The 14219-nt window shown below is 54.1% G+C and overlaps 1 protein-coding gene across 1 annotated transcript in view; it reads right to left on the bottom strand.

The window, feature by feature from the left end:
* Positions 1 to 1678: 1678 nt before the first annotated feature.
* Positions 1679 to 14219, bottom strand: part of Ak8 (adenylate kinase 8) — a 111749-nt gene continuing 99208 nt past the window's right edge. Inside the window, exons 12-13 of the mRNA XM_013153254.3 lie at positions 2916 to 2996; positions 1679 to 2021 (exon numbers count right to left, since the gene is read on the bottom strand). Coding sequence (XP_013008708.2) covers positions 1784 to 2021; positions 2916 to 2996 — 319 coding nt within the window. The 3' untranslated portion in view covers positions 1679 to 1783. The remainder of the gene's footprint in view (positions 2022 to 2915; positions 2997 to 14219) is intronic.

The raw sequence follows: 14219 nt of genomic DNA, 5'->3' as shown, positions 1-14219 counted from the left end.
CCTCACAGGAAGTGGGGAGGGCTAGATGAGACGCAGGCCATGGCTCACTGAGCACTGGCTACGCCCCGTCCTGCCTGTTCCGTGCATCTCCAGCTCCTCATTTTGTCTCTCGACAGCTCTGAAGCAGTCTCTGGCTCTGGCTCATTCTCACTTTAGCAGGACCCAGAAAGGTGAAGTAATTTGCCCCAGGTAACAGCCACAGGGGAAGCTGGCTGCCGGCTCCGGAGCCCCTGCTCTTGGCAGGAAGGCTCCCTGCCTTGGGGGCTACAGCTCAGTCAAGCAGGGGGCACAAAGAGGGTGCCCCCAGTGGGGGTAGCAGGTGCGGGGGGAGAGGTGAGAGGGGTCACCCGCTGCCACAGCATCATTCACACCTTCCGCACTGCCTGAACAGTGGCCTGTGAAGCCTCTGGCTGAGGACGGACTCCCACACTGTGTATCCCAAGGACTGGGTGCCAGCAGATGGAGTCCGCATGGCAGAAAGTTCAGCAGAGGGTGCCAGTCCTGGGTGGTGGGGGAGAGCCGGAACCTGGCAGGGCCTCCAGCTGAGTTTCAGGAGCAGGGCATAGAGGCGGGGTGCAAGGCTGAGTGACCGGACAGTGCGGAAGGAGCAGAAGGTCTGCAGAAACTGCCCAGAACATGGCCCTGGTTGGGGCAGGCCTGGGGCTCAACCTACCTGGGCCCATGGCCATAGCAGGGCAGCCCAAGCTTGGTTCAGCACAGGCAGCCACTGGCCAGGGCTGGCCCTGCCCACTGTGGTGGGTGTTAGGGAGAGAGTTTGCTAGGCACTGTAGGCTGGCCCAGCCGGGCAGGGGCTTTCATCATCAGGCCCAGTGGTCTGGAGCTTCCCAGAGCCCAGGAGCTGGAAGGGCAGGCAAGCAGCCAGGGGGGCACCCAGAGTATGGAGTGCAGGTCCAGCTGAATCCAGGTGATCTTCACTAAGACATTTGCCTCTGTAGCCGCAGGGTCCTCTCCCATCTGTGGGGCGAGTGCCCAGAGCTGACAAGTGGGGCTATCACAAGGGCGAAGGAAATGGTGTGGGGCAAGGATATGTGGGTGGTGTCACTGACCTCTGAGTCCCTCCTGGGCCCTGCAGGCTTTGCAGTCCCCGAGGGATCTGTAGATTACAAGTCTGTAGAAATAGGGAAGTCTGTTCAGAGTGGCACTCGCCAATCTGCCCACTGCAGGAGGAATTTAAACTTAACTTCATGGGAAATGAAGCACTATCTACAAAACACTGTCTCGGGGCACGGGCTGCATTTCAGGTGCTAGGCAGCCGCCTGCAGCTGGCAGCTACCCGATAGGACAGTGCGGGCAGGGGCAGGGGGCTCACCCAGAGTCCCCTGGATGCCAGGTTTTTAAAGCAGTGTCTGCCTGGCGTTTGCTGTGTGTCGGGCACTGTGCTACCAGCCGTCTTTATATCGCAGCACTGAACCCCTTAGCAACCCACAAGCAGCTCCAGTCACGATTCCTATTTTGTTTTGAGCGGAACAGCCTCTAAGGGGTGGGTACTTGCCTGAGGACACAGGGTGCTGGTACCGGAGTCTACACAAACCCCAACCTGGCTCCAGGGGTCCAGCCTGCAGCTCTTCACTGTCCTGTCCCCCCTCAGCTTTCTTCCTGTCCCCACGGACCCCAAAGCCAAGCCACCTTCCAGCCCTGCACCTTCAGGACACAGAGACAGTAGCCAGGACTCTTTATTGGCTCGGAGCGGGCTCTGGAAGGCTGGGGGTGGGGAGGTGGATAGTGAGCACTTTTCTTCGGGGCTCGAGAGATCCTTGACCCGTCAGAGCACTTTCTTGGGCAGGGGGTTGATGATCCCGCTCTCCAGATACTCGAAGACCGTGTAGGGGTCCTGGTCCCCGTTGAGGGTGATGGCCTGTTTGTAGAACTGCTCCAGCTCCACGGAGTTCCTGTAGAACAGGTCCGTCTTCAGCTTCACCCACTCTTCGGAATCCTTGGGGTTCTGCAGGAGGCGGGCCTGGATCTCCAGGGTGGGGGGTGGCTTGTACATGAGGTGGTACCTACGGGGACAGGTGGGGAGGACACGTGACCTGCAGCCCCACAGCCCGCACAGAGGGCAGAGGAGTACCCTGGTGTGCCGCACCCCTGGCTGACCCAAGAGATGCGCCTCCTCTCCCCTGTCCCTCCCTCCTTCCCTCCCTCTTTCCGTTCCTTCCTTCTGGTTTATCTTCATCCTTTCAAAGCTTTCTTAAGCACTGCCATGAGTGAGCCTGGCCTTTTCTCTGCTGTGCCGACCCAGTGATAAGCCACACAGGTGTCACGCTAGGTTTACGGAACCCAAGTCAAACAGGGAGTGGGACTTTACATCCCAAATGCGGGGGAGGTGGCAGGGAGGTCCTCGGAATGTCCTCGCTGGGAGTGACCGCAGGGCAGGGTGACGTGAAGGCCATAGTTCTAGGCAGGCCTGTCCCCTACAAGCGAGGACAATAGATTGGGTGTGTACTTTAGAAAATTCCATCATGCCTTCCTGTCACCCATCCCCAAGTCCCTACCAGGAAGTGTGGCCCTGATCCCCAGAGGGGACGGACGCGACCATTTCCCTGCGATTGTGCAGCTTGGTCAGATGGCACAGTGAACTCAGCACTCGCCTCTGGCAGCCATCAGATGCATATGTGCAGCAGGTGCCTCTGGGACATGCCTGGGCCTGAGAACAAGCCCAGTGACGCACAGGTGACACTACCCACACCAAGCCACATTTTGTGTGCAGGGTTTGACCTAAGGACACAGTGGGACTCTCCGGCCAGCGTACTGCTCCAGAGCCCGGATGTTCCTCTCTGTTTGCTCCTCTGGGCAGAGATGGTGAGGGAGGTGCCGGGAGCAGTGAGCTGGGACCCCACCTTTGGCCGCCTTCAGTGCAGGCAGGAGGCACCCGTCACCATGCACTGGACACGAACCTTTCTCCTGTGACCGGGTCCACCCTTCTCAGAGTCAGACGCTCAAGGATGGAGTCCAGGGGCACGTTCAGGAAAAATACCCTGTGGGGAGAGGAGCACACCAGTCACATCAGTGGTGGCTTCGGCTGGATGATGTTGATGCCTTGATATCTGGGGCCTTGGTAGCTGGAGACACAGCCAGCTCTGCGGTGCCCCCTGCCTGAGTCCGCCCAGGCCAGTGTGGGAGCCCTGAATGCTCCTCTAGCCAGGGGTCCCGGAATTCCAGCCAGCCTCAAGCTGGCCCCATATGCCCCCCTTCTTGGGAACTGTGAGTGATAACCTCGTCTGCCAGGGTCACTCGGTGACCTCCTAAATCCAATCCTGGTATAGTCAAGACCAGGGCTGGCACAGGGTCACCTGGAGGGAACCGCAGCCTCGACTCTGTCACCCTGGCCGGTCCTGGCGTCATGTCATCCCCACCTGGGGTGGAGCTGATTGGAGTCACCTCTGTGGGCTTGGAGCTCACCAGGGAGCCATGGGTCAGAGGGCTCCATTTTCCCCGGGGGCAGCTTCAGGCCGCAGCACTCCTGGGGGGAACCTGGGGATCTCATCCAGGTCCATCCTCACAGGACAGCGAGTTCCCTGGAGTCACACGGACTGGATTACAGCCTGCCCCACTGCGGACTTGTGTTGACCTCGGGCTGCTCACCAAGCCTCTCTCAGTTTCATTTTCATGTATTTATTTGTTTTTGTCTTTTGAGACAAAGGTCTCACTATGCAGTTCAGGCTGGCCTTGAGCTCACTTTGTAGCCCAGGCTGGTCTCGAACTCACAGTGATCCTCTTGCCTCAGCCTCCCGAGTGCTGGGATTACAGGAGTGCCCAGCTCACCTAATGTCCTCTGCTGTAAACCGGGGCTAACCATGGTTCCCCGGTGCGGAAGCTGAATGAGGGAAAGCGTGAGAAACTCCAAGCTCCAGCGGGCAGCTTGACAACTCAGCCAGCGCTGTCTCAGGATGCTCTTCCTGGACAACAATGACAGGCCACATCCCCTGCTGGACAGCCTCACTCTGTCTTGGGCAGAGAAGCCTTGGACCCAAAAGAGCAGGACATTCAGAAGAGAGCTCATCCCGGGACCTAGCGGAAGCTGGAGCGCTGGCTTCCTAGGCCCGCAGGACTTGGGCGGGCGCAGGGGGAGCAAAGCCCCCATTCAGTGGGGATGTGTCCGGGGTTTGGCCATTTCCTTTTTAAAACTGGCATTTTTAGGAATCCATGTTTGCAGGCCATGATGGCTACGTTCCTTATAGAATGCTGGTGCAAACACAGAACACATCTCAATCCCCTGCCCATTTGTGACAGATCTGTGCTCCTATTTCCTATTAGGTAACTTTTTGTTGTTTTCGGAATTGGGAATTGAACTCATGACCTCGCGTGTAGCAGGCAGGTGCTGTGCCACTGAACTATGTCCCCAGCCCATGACTTTTATTTTGCTCTTTATTTATATTTTGGGTTTCTCGTTTCATTTTCTAGCAGGTGACCTTGAGCCAGAAGCCCACCCCTGTTTAGGAAAAGCTGGTCTGTGAGACCCCACCTCCCCTCGCAGGGTGGGAGCCTTTTTAGGACAGGACACTGTCCCCTCCTCCAGGTCTGATCAAGAGAAGCTCCTCACTGGCATCTCGGACTTCTTAAGACCTGTCTAGTGGGCCGAGCTTCAGTAGGTTCAAGGAGATACTGGTTCCTGGGGGCCCAGGGGCAGTTTTGGGGGCCCAGAGTAGTGACAGCCCCATCCCCAGGCAGGGGAGGACACAGGGAGATGCAAACACTCCTCGAGCTCCTTTGTACTTCTCTCTGCCTCCTGTGTGATATTTTCGCTTCTTTTTGCGATCCTCGTGATCCCCAAAAGGCCAGGTCAGAAGGGACCTTAGAATTTCTGGATGCCATTTGCTGCAGAGAGCCCTGCAGCCTTTGACATATGGTGCTGACGGTGCTGTGATGACCATGTCTAGTTTGTCCCCTCAAAGGCTTGTGTGTTTAGAGGTGGGGTTCTTCAGACGGCTTATCTAGACACAGAGTCTGGGGATCCCCCTTTCCCCAGAGCAACGGAACCAAAACCTGCAGCGGAGGGGCTGAGAGGCCAGTGTTTGTGACTCAGTAGTTCAAATGCCGCTCATGCCCGAGTGGGTATGGGGACCATGGCTCTCACCCAGGGTCTCATCCTCGCCATGCCTGGGACCACCAGGGAGGTTTGAGAATATCAAGGTTGGGTCTTTTCCTTAGATCTTATGATGTGATCAGTCCAGGGTGAGGTCAGGGAATAGTAATTTTTTTCCTGAGACAGAGTCTCACTATGTAGTTCAGGCTGAACTGCTACTAACTTTATAGCCCGAGCTGACCACACACTTATGCAGTTTTCCTGCCTCAGCCTCACAGGTTACAGGTGTCTGCCACCAGGGCTGGCTGAGAATGGGGGACAGGGTTTTAAGAGCTCTCCAAGTCACTGTGACATGTGGTGAAGTTTGGAAGTTGCTGCTCATGTGCAGTCCACTTAATGTAGAAAGTGAGGAAGCTGAGGCATGGAGCGGTGAGGACCCGTGTTCTGTCAAGGGCTTAAATAGCTCTTCAGCAGTGGTGTTGGGTGGCAGCAAAAGTACACTGACCAAAAAAAAAAAAAAAAAAAAAAAAAAAAGTACACTGACCAGCCTCCTGCACATCCCCTTAAAATACATCAGTAAGACAGCACTGTGGTCTCGATGTCAGGCTTGTTGTACAAGGCCACTCATGAACCCTAACCCTTAGGCCTGAGTGTGCTGTGCTATTTCATCAACTCGCCTAGTGACAGTGCTGGTCAAAGGAGCACCGCCTTTTGAAACTCTCCTAAAAGTTAAGGACGGGTATCTTTAGCAGCAGGCAGGACCCGCAGTACAGGGCTCCCCTGGTTTCAGCAAAGTGGTTAGGTGCCAGGAAGGATGCTCTTAAAAAGTCTTTTGCTATTCCTCAGTGGGTCTTTCCCCCTTTTCCAGTGACATTTGTCTTTTCACTCATTTTGGCAGGAATTAGCTTGTGAGCTACCAAAACTGTGTCTGAGACACGTGTGCAACGTGGGAAGAAGGCATGGACAGAAGCAATAAATAAAATAATGGGTGGGCCTTGCATTGACTAAACTGTCAGATTCTGACACCCAGATCAGCTCTACGACTGAAATACATCAACTCACTTGTCACCCTAAAGCCTGTTGCTTGATACAGTTTAAGTATCGCTTGCCACTCACTGACAGGGTTTGACTGAGTCCACAAGCCATTGCTAATGTTTGTCTGCATTTGCAGCTGCTCCCTGGTACTAGCGTCACTGCCTCAGCTCCGCCTCAGGTCCTCAGACATTAGAGTCTCACAGGGAAGTGCGGCCTAGATCCCTCTCGTGCAAGTTTACATTAGGATTTGTGTTCCTAGGAGGATCTAACGCCTCCACTGATCCAGAGGAGGCAGGGCTCAGGAGGTGTGAGCTATAAGGAGGCGCCCTAAATACCGATGAGGCTCTGCTCATTTGCTTGCCACGCACCTTGCACTCTGAGGCTCAGACGGGGACCCCTGGTATAAAATGTCAGTCGTCTTCTCATAGACCTGCAGACTCGATGTGATCTCAACCAAAATCCCAACAAGGAGCTCTGAAGAGACTATGCAAAGTAATTCTAAGTTTAAATGGGAAGAGAAGAACACTGTACCAGTGCCTCAGTTTATGAATGCTTTTGTTGGCAAACAGTTTGATCCACAAACAGAAGCATTTGGCAATATTTTGGTTTTGCTCATGAATTCTGTATCAGGCAACAAACACAACCACAGCCAGCTTTCCTGCCTGGACCCAAATGCAGCCATCCTTTCCAGGATCATGGAGTGAATTAAGTTTGTGAACCGAGGTGCTGCTGTAGAATTAAAACAGGGTTGAAAATGAAGAACAAACTGCTTTCCAGGTTTACTACAAATGACCATAATTAAGACTATGGATGTTAAAAAAAAAAAAGACTACGGATGTTAGCAGAAAGATAAACACGTAGGCTAAAGAAACCAAATAAAATCCAGAAATAGACAGATACGGCTGGATAGTTTTTCAACAAAGGTGCCAAGGCTTTTCAAAGCAAAAGAACGTGTTCACTCCATGGTGTGTGAGTAACTGCAAAGTCACCAGCCATCACCATCACCATCCTGACCTCTACTTCATACTACATAAACAATGTAATTTAAAGACTTCATAGACCTAAAGGAAAAAAAACCTAAAAATTATTAAACTTCAACACAACAAACCCTGTAGCTTTGGGGTGGAGATTTTCCTAGATACAACACCACATTCATGATCCATAAAAAGAAAAACATTAGATGTCATTAAAAATCTAAAAGTTACTCAGGTGTATACACGTCTATAATCTCAGCATTCGAGAGGCTGAAGCAGGAGAATCACCATGTGTTCAAGGCCAGCCTAGGTTACATAGTGAGTTCAAGGCCAGTCTAGACTATATAGCAAGGCCCATTCTCAAACAAACAAACAAATGTCTAATAATTAAAAGCCTCTGCTGCTCCAAAGCATTAAGCAAATGGAAGATAAATCACCCACTGGGGAAAGTATTTGCCTAGCACACATATCTGTGATATACAGTGGTACCTCAGCTCACAAACACTTTTGTCTAAGAACCAATTTGGTTCGCAAACAGAATCTTTTAGTAAAATTGGGTTTTTGTTTGCGAACTCCCTATCAGGTGATGAACCCATCTTTTCCAGGACTGTACAAGGAATTATGTCTGTGAACCAAGGCACTGCAGTGTGTTTCCGGACTTGATGTCCAGATGAAAAAACTCTGGTTTAGGAAACCAGTTGCTTGAAGAAGGCACAACTTCTAGTTCCTTGCACAGTAGTGACGCTTACTGGGCTTCACGTGAAGACTCAGCCTCTGCTCCTCAGAGTCCGCTGGGGATTGAAAGGGCCCCCCAGCCTTTCTCTTCCCAGGCAGCTGCTGAGGCTGCAATGCTGGAATCTGGAGGAAATTGCAGTGGCCACCACTGAAGTGGGGCCAGAGAGAAAAAAGTCATTCATAAAAGTGCAAAGCGACACCATGCATGGTGGCCAGCATGGGCGGCTCATCTCTCGCTCCAGGGTGCTGCTCCCTGCATAGGCGGGGGATGTAACACAGAAGGTGTCCCCCATGGAGTCCTGGTGTGATGGATGAGCTGCAGGAGGCTCAGAGAAGCAGGAATAACCAGTTTGTTTCAGTGCTGTGGAGAGGCAGAGGGAGGCAGAGTGGCGGCCTGAAGACAAGATTTGGTGCCAGCAAGGAGCGGAGGGAAAAGATGCTGGATCAGAAAGAGCAGTGAAGGGAGCTTGGAGAGCCCGGGGGAGGGGATGTCAGTGAATTACGCGCAGACGGCCACACATACACAAGCAGAAAAGAGGCCGGCTGCAGGCAGGTCTGTGCATTTCTGCTACTAGATACGAAACACCAGGGCTGGGTCTTTTAGGAAACAAAGAGATCTGGTTAGATTGCAGTGCTGGAGGTGTGCCGGCATGGAGCTGGCTTCCGCCTGGCTTTCCATGGGAGACTTCCACCAGTCCCTTCCAATGATGCACGGCCCGGTGACCTACAGCCTCCCTCCTGCTCTGGCTCTCCAAGGGGGCACCACCTCCTAACTTCCCATGCTGGGGATCAGACGAGGCCCTGGGGACAGAGCAGCAGACAGAGGCTCTCCGTGCACCCTGGTGAGCTGCGGGGGCACAGAGCTCAGGATGCTCCTTGGTGCCGTGCCCTTCCTGCCTGGTGGTGTACGCTGAGCGCTGGGGAAAGGTGCAGCGACGGTGGCTGGCGGGTGTGGGTGCATCCAGGAGCCGGCTGGCTGCCTCCTGTCTCACCGAGTGGCCCTCCCTGGACTCTGAGCCGCTGGCTCCCTGGCCTTCCTGGCAGGGGCCTGGGCCACAGGTGCAGGCTGCAGAGATTCCTGCAACAACCATCATGAGAGACTGCATGGGACAGAGTTGGAGAGAGTCTGGACCGAGGCCTCCCGGGAGCCTGGAAAAGGGCCTGGCCGGGGTGTGCAAATGTTCACAGTGTGTGTTTTTACTCTGGCAAGGGTGCAGTTTGAAAAGCAGAGGAGAAAAACATCACAGGCTCATTTCTTTTTCTTTTTTTTTTTTTTTAAAGGAGGGTGTAAGAGAAATTGTCTTTAATAAATCATAATTGAATTTCCCCTCACTTTTCTTCCATTAGACAATAGGTTCATTTCAAGGCCACACACATCTGGCCTCCTGCCTTGGGCAGCGGTGGGGGTCCCCCTCGCCTCCAGCTCCGCACCCCTCAGCAAAGGGGCTCCCCTGGCCACTTCCTGTTTGAAAGTGCACATAATTGATAGCAGCAAGCCCCCCTGGCTGGGTGTGCAGGTTCTCAGGGGAACCGAAACCGCTCCCCCGTGACTGTCATTAACTAATAAATTAGCGAGCCCTCCAGGCGGTTTGCCTTGAATCCTGTGCGATGCAGCAGCTCGGTTCAAGGAGAATGACCCAGGTATCAGATTCCTGCATAATCTGTCTCCATTTTAAAGCCACCACGGGAAGAAAGAAAATCAGCCCTCCTGTGCATGGCACCCAGGCTCTCCCCAGACAGTAAGGAAACACAAATTGTCGGAAGCCAGAGAGTCCCGCCAAGCTTTCCGCAAAGAGAAAGGCTGACGAGTGGAAGGCAGAAATGACAGCTGACAGCGGAAAGCTAGCCGGGCCTCGGAGCAAACGCTCTTTCAAGTTTCCTGGGGACCTGGGAGGTCCCAGCCCAGTCCCCTGGGTGCAGTAATGGTAAGAGGACCCTAATGGGAAGCGTGCATTGCTGGGACCCGGGGGCTGTCTCCACACCCTCGCTGCTCAGGCGCTTGTATTAGCACTGTTACTTTAAAAGCCAGGCTCCGAGGTTTTCGCTCCATTTGATCAGTGCCATTTGGTCACAGTACAGGCGTCCTTTAAACCGTGGGGCCACTCAGAGCGCGAAAGCCGCCTTGGTCTGCTGGCTTCCAGCCAACCAAACTCCGCATTTCCCCCTGGGGAGGGGTGGGAAGGGATCCAGGAGATTTCCCGTGGGGGATCCCCTCGTTTAAGGTGCAGAACTTATCTGTGAACGCTGTTCCAACAAACCACAATGCTGGAATACACCTCCCGACATACTGTTAATTGAAAAAAAAAATCAGTTGATAAATAAGAAAATAGGGTTTGAGGTTGAACCCTGGGTCCTCACACTGAGCTCCGTATTCAGCCTTTGTTTATCTCTCATGTTGAGAAAGGGTCTCACTAAATCACTCAGTTGACCAGGCTGAACTTGACCTTGTGATCCTCCTGCTTCGGCCTCCCAAACTGCTGGGATTACACGTGTGCACCATGCACAGTTTAAAAATACATTCAAAAGGCCCTGCACGGTTGTGTGCACCTGTAGTGAAGCTGCTTGGGAGGCTGAAGTCAGAGAATCCTTGGACTCCAAAGTTTTGCAGCCTGCCTGGGCAGCATAGCAAGGTCACCCAACAAACAAACAAGCAACAGCAGGACTGTGAAGGGCCACTGTCCCAGGTAGAGGACTGTGGGTGATCTTTACTCTCTTAGCTCCACTGTATTTTGTTTGTTAGTTTTTGTGATACTGGGGTTTGATCTCAGGGCCTTGGGCATGCTAGGCAAGCACTCTACCACTGAGCCACATCCCCAGCCAGCTCCAGCATATTTTAAGTTTTTTATTGTTTATCACTTCGGCAAGAAGAAAGGAGCCAGCATGCTTTGTGTTTTTAAGTCAAGTTCAGCTAGCGCAGGGTAGAGGTCCTACTCCGGGTTGGCTGCCAAAGCAGGCGGGGCAGGAGTGGCAGAGGGGCCCTGCACTCCAAGTCTTCCTACAACGGGTTTCTGGCAAGGGGAGGGGGCCTGGCTCACAGCATTTGCCCCTCCGCCCCATCCCAGCAAGATCACCTTTGAGCTGCGAAAGGTGTGTCACCGGTGGTGTAGAGGCAGAGGCCCAGGTGGATCTTGGGAGCTGCAGCCCAGGCAAGGGCTCTGGACAAGGTTATTTGGCACCGAGGCCACAGAGACTTGTCGAGGCCACAGAGACTTGACCTCAGGACCGTGTGTGCCCAGATCCACGCCCAAAATCAGCTGTGCACCTCCCTGTCCCATAGGTCATCCTGGCCTGAGTGGCCATGGGCAGTGTTCTGGGGACTTCTGTTGAGCCCCGTACAGATGCACAAGATCTGGGGCAGACATGGTGGGAGAGGAGGTGGCAGGAGCAGGGCCCTGGGAAGGAAGCCAGGCATCTGGCACAGTGGGGACACTGGGGACAGAGACCTTCATGCCTCTGGCTTTGCCCAGGCTTGGAGTTGGGAGTGCTCTCTGGGCCTCCCTGAGTCCCCTCACAGATGCTCTGCCATTGGTGTGGGGTACAGAATGTGCTCCAGTCCCTGCCAAGGTCCTTCCCAGGCCCATGGTGCCATGTCCGGACTCTTGCACTTATGTGCAATGTCCCATGCATACTGGGCAGGCTGAGCAGCTTTTGCATGGTCAGGGCACTGACGGTGACACAGCCTAGCATCCACAGTGGCGTCCCTGTGTCTCACTCCTCAAAGGTGGCCTCCACCTCCATGCTGGGGTGCTGGGGGCTGGCTGTCCTTGGCGGCCTGCTGCGTGCTCATGAGACCACTGCGCGTTCTGAAGACCTCACCTTCCTGGGCGCTGCTCGGAACATACTGCTGTCTCCAGTGCCTGCAGCACCAGTGCCTGCTCGGCTCCTGGAGCACTGAGCAAAACCAACCTGAACATGCGTGTCCACCCACCTGTTCAGACCTGCAGGGACACCTGCCAGGTGTGGCCTAGCTGGGAGGGGCCCTTCAAATCTCCACGGCAAAGGACTCGCTCACTGCTGCAGAGAGGTGGTCTGCAGGCCACTTTCTCCAGCCAGAGTCTCTTCAGGGATCTGACCCTACGCCTGTTTTACCAGATACCATTTCATCCTGCCCACATGTCCACTTCAGTGGTCGTCAGTCCATCCCAGGGCCAGGCACAAACATCAGCATGGCTTACATTAACAGCATTTTCATTTTGGGGGCAGGTACTGGGAATTGAACTCATGACGTTGTGCTTGCCAGGCAGGTGCTTATGCTGCTGAGCTACACCCTCAGCCCCATTGACAGCGTTTTCTTTCTTTCTTTCTTTCTTTCTTTCTTTCTTTCTTTCTTTCTTTTTACTACCGATGCACCAGGATCTTTTGCACTGATTGACACCTCCGGCCCTTTTTATCTGTGTTGTACACATGTAGTTGGTCAGCACATGTGTGTAGTACTGTGTATTTACGTTCCGTGTGTGGATCTGGGCCATGGACACAGCACATCCTGGTTCCTTTTTTCACCCCTTATGCCTTGAGTCTTACTAAGTCACTAATTTGTCCCTGGCTGGACTCAAACTTGCAATCCTCCTGCATTGGCCTCCCAGAGTGCTGGGACACAGTTATACGCCACCCACCCTGGCCTAAGTGGATTTCAGTCTCTCTCTAGGGAAATCCTGTCCCCGGCTCACAGCTCTGAACGGCCACCATCTTACTTTCCATCTCTTATGAGTCTTCCTTTACTGGGCGTTGCATTTAGATACAGGATGTGGCTCTTGACTTCCCCACGCTGTGCTAAGGACTCAGAGGCCCGCCCACCGAGTCCTCGATGAACTCGGTGGAATGTCTCTCGGGGCCACCTGCCCAGGCTCTTCCCTTGGCTCAGGATTTCAAGGGACATCCACATGGCACCGTCCATCAAGACTTCCCTCCCTTTTAATGCTACGCAGGGTCCCACTGAGCGGAGATGTCTCGTTTTGCTACCTGTTTGCCAGTTGATGGGCTTCTTACCCCAGGTTTTCACCCGAGGTCCTAATCTTCTGGGGCCGGACAGAGCCTTGTGCTTTTTTCCATGGGCTTCGGAGTGCAGGTTAGGTCTGCACCCTGCTCTATGGCACCCTTGTGTCACCTGTTCCTGCTGCGGCCCCCTCTCCTGGCCAGGGGTAGCCTCCTCACCTGACTCAGTATCTGCTGCCCAGCCACCTGCCAGTACCACAGGCTTGGCATGACATGATGACCCAGAAAACCCAGACGCCCACGTACACCGCACCCTCCTCTCCCCAGAGCCGGCCCCCTTCTGCTCATTTAGTCCTCAGCAGGAGCCTACAGGGCAGAGGGGGAAACCGAGGGACGATTTCCTCAGCCTGGTCCAGCGCCCAGGCAGGAACAGCAGAGCGAGAGCCTGAGCTCAGGTGGACCCAGTGTCTACGTGCTGATCACCACACTCGACAGTGGGGACAACGGACAGAGGGTGGCCAGCTGCCCGCTACTCCAGGCACCCAAGCTGCCAGTAAGAATCTGAGCTTCACTCCCTGGGACGGTGCTGCAGGGCTCAGAGCCACCTGCGGTCAAGGTCACCTTTCCCCACATGACCTGGGCCAGCTGAAGGGGATGTGAGGTAGGGGCAGGGCAGGTCCTCTGCTGCGGAGAAGCCGCCAGGCACCTAACCAGCATTAGGTCTCCTGTGGGTGCTGCTCTGGGGATATGGAGTGCAGGTTGAGGGCCCTTGTGTCATCTGGGAAAAAGAAAATCTGTCACTGTCACAGAAAAGGAGCACCAAAGGCTGGAAAAAGGAGTTGATTTCGATTGTCCTTGCTCAAAGCCAGTCTCTAAATGCTGCTTTTTAACCTGTCTCTGGTGGAAGGTACAGAGCTCCTTTCATCCCCTGGCTGCCCACTGCCAGAATTCCCGCTCTATCAGTCGGTTTTCCTATCGTTGAGATACACTACCCATCACCCTCAAGGTAACAGAGCACAGCTTTAATTAGGATCAGGGTTTCAGGGGCTCACCCCACGGGCAGCCGGCTGGGATACCACGGCGGGAGGGTGCAGCAGAGCAAAGACGTGTGGATCACGACTGCCGGGAAGCAGAGCAGAGGAACACGTGGAGAAGGGGCCAGGGACCAGACAGAGCAGCAGACACACCAGAAGTGTGCTTCACCGATCCCCTGGGGGGCTCCCAAGCCAACCAAGCTGGTACCACCACACCAACCTAGACTGTTTCCACCACATTTCCTTAAGGTGCTGCGTGGATGCCTTTGCTTCCGCCTTTTCCACCTTGAGTCCGAAAGCATTTTTCTTTCTGGCTTCAATTCTGATCATTCTCCTTCCATTCGCCACCACCACCATCTTCTTCACTGTCCTTTCCACCTTCATCAATGCAAAGCTTTGTCTAACGGGGCTTTTACATCACAGGCACTGTTGTCTCCTCCTGCCCCGTGAGAAGGCCCCGCCTGA

The sequence above is a fragment of the Cavia porcellus genome, unplaced genomic scaffold (genome assembly GCF_034190915.1).
Source record: "Cavia porcellus strain 051 isolate PalLab524CR breed Dunkin Hartley unplaced genomic scaffold, mCavPor4.1 scaffold_49, whole genome shotgun sequence".
In the NCBI taxonomy this organism is placed as follows: domain Eukaryota; kingdom Metazoa; phylum Chordata; class Mammalia; order Rodentia; family Caviidae; genus Cavia; species Cavia porcellus.
The sequence above is the reverse complement of the archived record's forward strand: the minus strand, read 5'-3'. Positions and strand labels throughout refer to the sequence as shown.